Here is a 6123-nt window from a genome sequence, read left to right on the forward strand (position 1 = left end):
AGAAATTCAGCATCTGCAGAGAGAGAAAAGCAGAGATAGCGTTTCAAGTCTAATATGAGTTTTCTTTGGAATGGGATTCTTGTAATCACTGTCATTGAGAAAAGGTTGGGCCTGTACTTATTGGTGTTTCAAAGAATGAGAGGTGGCCTTATTGTAACATATAAGTTTCTGAGGCCGCTTCTCACAGTGGATACTGGGAGAACGTTTGATGTCATGTGGAAATCTAGAACTAGGGGACCTAGTTACAAAATAAAGGGTCACCAATGTAAGATGAAGATGAAGAGGAATTTCTTCTCTCAGAGGGTCAATAGTGTTTGGAATTATCTTCCCCAGAGAGCAGTGAAAGCTGGGTCAATGAATATAGTCAATACTGTGTTAGACAGATCTTTGAGTGACAAGCTAGTCAAGCGTTACGGGGGACAAGCAGGAAAGTGGACTAGATTCCAGTCATGGTCTTATTGATGGCAAAGCAGACACAAGGGGTGGAATTTTCTACTCCTGCTCTTGAGATTTTATGAAGCTGCCGCCCAGTGTCCCTGGCCATGTTCTGATGTGCCAGAGGTTGCAAAGACCTCCCCGTGTTTATGCATGTGTAAGTAAACCCCAGGTTTACAGTTTGTCAGGTTTATTTCCTGATAATTAAGCCTTGGTCAAAATGGATGTAAAAGGACATGTGGTGGTACAGCGGGTAGCCTCCATGCCACTGAATCAGAAGCCTGGGCTTCGAGTCCCACTCCAGGACTGGATGGCTAAGAAAAGTGTGTTCATAATGGGGCTGAATAATTTGCGTGTTAACCTTCAAATATGCCAATGGTGCATGTTAGGAGAAGGAAGGCTTTCTGGCTAGTCATGCTTGACTTGGAATGGTGCCTATAGGCTGTGGCTTCGGGCTAGTGACTCTTACACATTTTTATAGATGAACCATAGAATGCATCCTATCTGGAAGCCTCAAACTGTAGTGTGTCAACTGCTCTTCCCATCGCCGAAAGAAATGGTAGAGAGTTGTGAACACAGCCCAGTCCATCCCACAAACTAGCCTTCCTTCCATTGACTTAATCTATACTTCCTGCTTCCTTGGGAAAGCAACCAATGTAATCAAAGACCCACCCCCTCCCAGCCTGGCTGTGGTCTTTGCCACCCTCTTCCGTTGGGCAAGAGGTATAAAAGTTTGTATACATGTACGAACAGATTCGAGAACAGCTTCTTCCCCACTGTTATCAGACTTCTGAATGGACCTCTCAAATGTTAATGTTGATCTCTCTCTGCACCTTTTCAATGGCCGTAACACTATATCCTGCACTCTGTTCTTTTACCCTGATGCACTTGTATAGTACGATCTACCTGTGTAGCATGTAAGACAGCACTTTTCACTGCACCTCAGTACACGTGACAGTAATAAATCATATCAAACCTTCCAGGAACACAGAGCTATGGTAACAAAGGTAAGCACGTGCCCCATCTGTCTCTAGATGCAGTGAGAAGGAGACGTGAAGTGTGATGCTGTCGTTTCCCAAGAGTGTGGCAGGAGAGGTAATCAAAAGCCTCTTTTTTTACTTAATGAAGGGCAGTGAATTTACCCCAAGGTTACAGACCAGGCGTTGCTTCAGTCCTGAGGGGCATTGGCTGTGATTCATGGCCGAAGATGCCTACACCATCTTCCCTGATGGACAGGCAGCAACAGTGCAGTTGCTGTTGGAAATCTAGCAATCCATTCCAATGTGAGGAATTTTGCAATAGCAGCTTGGTATTAACATTCCCAGATTGTGGATCAGTAGATGGAGGCCTGTGAGTAGAGTCTGGAGCATCATATATTCACGTCTCAACATTATACTGCGTTCTGATGAAGGGTCTAGGCCTGAAACGTCAGCCTTCCTGCTCCTCTGATGCTGCTTGGCCTGCTGTGTTCATCCAGCCCTGCACATTGTTATCTCAGATTTTCCAGCATCTGCAGTTCCTACTATCTCTTATACTGGGTTTTGTGCCTTCATTCACTGGGCCATTAAGGATTTCAGGTTAATTGTCCTTATGGGTATAGGGATTCTTCAGTGCTGCAGCAATAGCAACTTCAATTTATATAGCTCCTTTAGCATAGTAAATTGTCCCAAAGTGCCTCACGGGAGCAATTATTGAACAAAGTCTTAATGCCAAGCAATTCAATGAGTGATTAAAAGCAGTCACAGGAAGCTTGATCAAAGGGCTAAGTTTTAGAAAGCCACTGAAACCCACATCGACACGACGGTCAAGAAAGCACAACAACATCTTTACTTCCTCAGGAGGCTAAGGAAATTCTGCTGGTCCTCAAGGACTCTTACCAATTTTTATAGATGCATTACAGAAAGCATCCCATCTCAATGCATCACACCACGGTACGGCAACTGCTCTTCCCAAGACCATAGGAAGTTACAGAGAGTCGTGAGCACAGCACAGTCCATCACGCAAACCAGCCTTCCATACTGGTTATACTCTCTTCCATCCTCTTCTGTCGGGCAGAAGTTATAAAACACGTACGAACAAATTCAAGAACTGGAGCTCATTAGAAGAGGAGAGAGAGAGTCAGCATGGTTTAGGGAGGAAATTCCAGATCTAGGCAGTTGAAGGTGATGGTAGGATGAAGGAAATTTGTGATCTAAAATGGGCTGAATTGGAGGTGTGCAAAGAACTTGGAGGGGCCCAGTCCGTGGAGGGAATTGAAAACAAGGGGTGGTTAAAACCGAGACACAGCCATACCAAAAGCCAGTGTAGGCTCAGTGAGCAGGAGTGATGGTTGAACAGGACTTGCTGTGAGTTGGATGTGGGGCAGCAGAGATTTGACTAAACCCAGGAGCAAGTACAGCAGGTAGACATAATTACTGCTTAAGTTGCAGTGTGTCATTAATACAAACCAAGAGCAAACTGCCTCCTCCCTCTGCGGATCAGTGAAGAACCACTCCCAGCAGGTCATCACATCTGCAGGTGTATGCCATATGGGTTAGAGACCAGGCTATCATATTGATTTATTGTTGTCACATACAGTGAAGATACAGTGAAAGGGGTCGCTTTGCTGCGTGCTGTACAGGCAGGTCGTTCCATACAAAGTGCATCAGGGTAGCAGAACAGAGTGCAGAATAGTGTTACAGCCGCAGAGAAGGAGAGATCAGAATTAACATATGAGAGGTCCATTCAAAAGTTTAATAACACAGTGTTGAAGCAGTTCTTGAATTTGTTCGTACGTGTTTTATAACTTCTGCCTGACAGAAGAGGATGGAAGAGAGTATAACCAGTATGGAAGGCTGGTTTGTGTGATGGACTGTGCTGTGCTCACGACTCTCTGTAACTTCCTATGGTCTTGGGAAGAGCAGTTGCCATACCATAGTGTGATGCATTGAGATGGGATGCTTTCTGTAATGCATCTATAAAAATTGGTAAGAGTCCTTGTGGACCAGCAGAATTTCCTTAGCCTCCTGAGGAAGTAAAGATGTTGTTGTGTTTTCTTGACCGTCGTGTCGATGTGGGTTTCAGTGGCTTTCTACAAGGATCACTAAATTTAGCTTTTCTGCACTTGCTGTTTCTCCTTTTGGCCTCTGTTAATACCTGTGTGTTCCTCCTCTCTTTCACAGTCGCTGAGAAATCGGCTGCCTCAAATGGGATTGAAGAGCTGGAGCTCATGCCTCAAAGAGCCAAGGGGACTGAAGACAAAGTCACGGGACATGATCGTATTCGGCGCAAGGCTTGCCTCAGCCCTGACCCTGACTCCCACACTCTGCCGCGCATTGCAGCTGATCTGAATGAAAAGGAATCTACGATGGCGAAGAAACATCTGCTCCGGGAACCCCCATCGCCTCCCAGAGGTGGCCCGGCCAGTGAAGGCTTTACCAAGCTGCTCCAAGAGGTTGTTGAAAAGAAACAAGATGCAGATAGCTTCTCAGATAATGACATGGCAATCTTAACATTGAAGAAATCAGAAGATGAAGAGGAATTTGCTGACTTCATGTTCGAGGAGTGAATGAGCGTAACAGTCGTCGTGCTGCACCTTACACCAATGCTCCACAACTATATCCGTTAATCTCAACTGTAGAGCTCGTATATTCAATACTGAAAACAATAGCTCAAGTGTGGTCGATGATACCATGGTTTGTTATGATAGTTATTTGGAAGCAAGGGTCTGTGGTAGGGTGACTATTTGGGCTGTGTTCCAGAGGTTTATTGTAAGGCTATCAGATTTTCAGTCTGTGATCCAGCTGTTCACTGGAGTACTACCACATGTTTGAATGGTGACCCTGAGGTTTATTTTTATGGACCTGCCGCATGTTTGAGATGGACGGTTACTGAAGTTTGACCAAAGCTTTTAGTTTAGGTTTTGTCTCATATGACGCCAGGTTTTAGTCTCATGTTGAAGATAATGCTGGCTTCAGATGGTTGCTGTAACATACATGGTATTGATGTGGTGTCTGGGCAAATGCCTCTCCTGATTTAGATTTCCGGGAAGATATTGAATGAATGTTTGAGTGGATGTTGGTCATCTTACTCTATATCCTAAAGAATATCCAAACTTTGTGACAGTGCAACTCTTTGTCTTTCCCGTCGATCCAGTCATCCCTTTTCTCCACTTTGATATAAATTTATTCCTTTATCCAAATAGTAAGGCCGGCTGCTTCTTGCCAGCTAGTTGTGCAGCAGCTAGTTGTAAGGATAGCCCCAACTAAAGTGGGTGTTTTGTATTACTTCATTAAGATCCAGTGTTGACATTCTGAATCTACACTGTCAGTTCGATTGTCAAATACATTTTCCTGATCCCTGTTGTGGTTCAGTGTGTCACAAGCCATGCAGAATAGAATAGGCCTTCATTGTTGCCTGTTAACTATTCGTCACATGTCCACTCCCTACATTGGTGGCCAGAAATTTCAGTATTTGATTACACCTCTACCTTGTTCCAGGACTAAAAAGAGAGGAATAACCTGTAATCCCGATATCTATAGAATAGTCACAACACTGACAGAGACCGTTCAGCCCATCGGGTCTACGGAGGCTGTCTCTTTTGAAGAGTTAACCCCGTTCCTCAAACTCTGGCAGTAGTTTTCCCTGTCTTGTATGTATCGGATTCCTTTTTGAAAACCGTTCTGCAATCCATTCCCCTACACCATCGGACAATGAGTTTCAAATTCTATCTGCTCACTTTGCAAGAAGACTTTCCCTCTCATTGTCTGTTTCTTTTGCCATTTGCCTGAATTCTGTGCCTTCTGGTTATTATCCCTTCAGCCACTGGAAACTCTTTATTTTATCCATCCCAAACTTTTAAGCATTGCTGGGGAGTGTCTGGCTGAGGGTTGCATTGGACATTTACCTAGCCTCCCTCTGAAAGTGTAACCACTTGAGTGAGCTATCAGAAGGTGACTGGCGTCTGTAACACTGATGTATTGCCTTCAGCAGGGATGGAATAAACTAGGTCAATAAAATAGGTGCGGGGAGGGAGTCTTACTGATTTTATAAATTGCATATAGAGGATGGAGCCATCAAGGTTAATTTGGATATTCAAAAGCAACTTGTTACCGATTCAAAAGCCTTCCCTGGAAGTAGCTGCAGATGCACTGAGATGCTTTTTGACACCACTTTGATGGTTGCTGTTATCCTAAATTGTTTACAGCGTAAGGGTGGGGCAACCTTCAAACTAAATACAGAACATGATACGCTGGGCTTGCAGCCAGAGCTGTACTTCTGCATGTTGCTCCTGTCTAATGCGTATCGTTAGGAAAAGTGGGCAGAAGCATCCATGACATCTCGAGGCGAACCCTCCCCTCACTGCGGGAACCGTCGGGCTCTGGATCTCCCCAGGTTTCCTGCTGCCTTTGTTGTTGGATTTGAGTGCCTGACGAGCTCTTGCTCCCACCAGGGAGAAGCAGCTTCCTTGCCAAGAATCCACCCAATTAACTGGAAAGACTATCAGTGTTGCTGCCAGGCTATGGTACATTCTAGCATTGCTATGGCAACTGTATGCTGTAGCGATGAGAGTCAGCAAACCTCCAGACTCTGCTGTGGAACTGCTTATTCCTTTCCATTTTAACATATATCAGGTCTCACTCCGTGATAGGTCTAGGTTTGAGTGTGTGTGTGTGTGTGTGTGTGTGTGTGTGTGTGTGTGTGTGTGTG

At 44.8% G+C, this 6123-nt stretch overlaps 1 protein-coding gene across 1 annotated transcript in view; it reads left to right on the top strand.

Moving 5' to 3' along the window:
* The window catches only part of LOC109935863, a 111755-nt gene extending 105638 nt beyond the window's left edge, over positions 1-6117 (top strand). The window contains exon 18 of the mRNA XM_048620041.1: positions 3597-6117. Coding sequence (XP_048475998.1) covers positions 3597-3982 — 386 coding nt within the window. The 3' untranslated portion in view covers positions 3983-6117. The remainder of the gene's footprint in view (positions 1-3596) is intronic.
* Positions 6118-6123: the final 6 nt, after the last annotated feature.

The sequence above is a fragment of the Rhincodon typus genome, chromosome 45 (assembly GCF_021869965.1).
Source record: "Rhincodon typus isolate 14 chromosome 45, sRhiTyp1.1, whole genome shotgun sequence".
NCBI classification, from domain to species: domain Eukaryota; kingdom Metazoa; phylum Chordata; class Chondrichthyes; order Orectolobiformes; family Rhincodontidae; genus Rhincodon; species Rhincodon typus.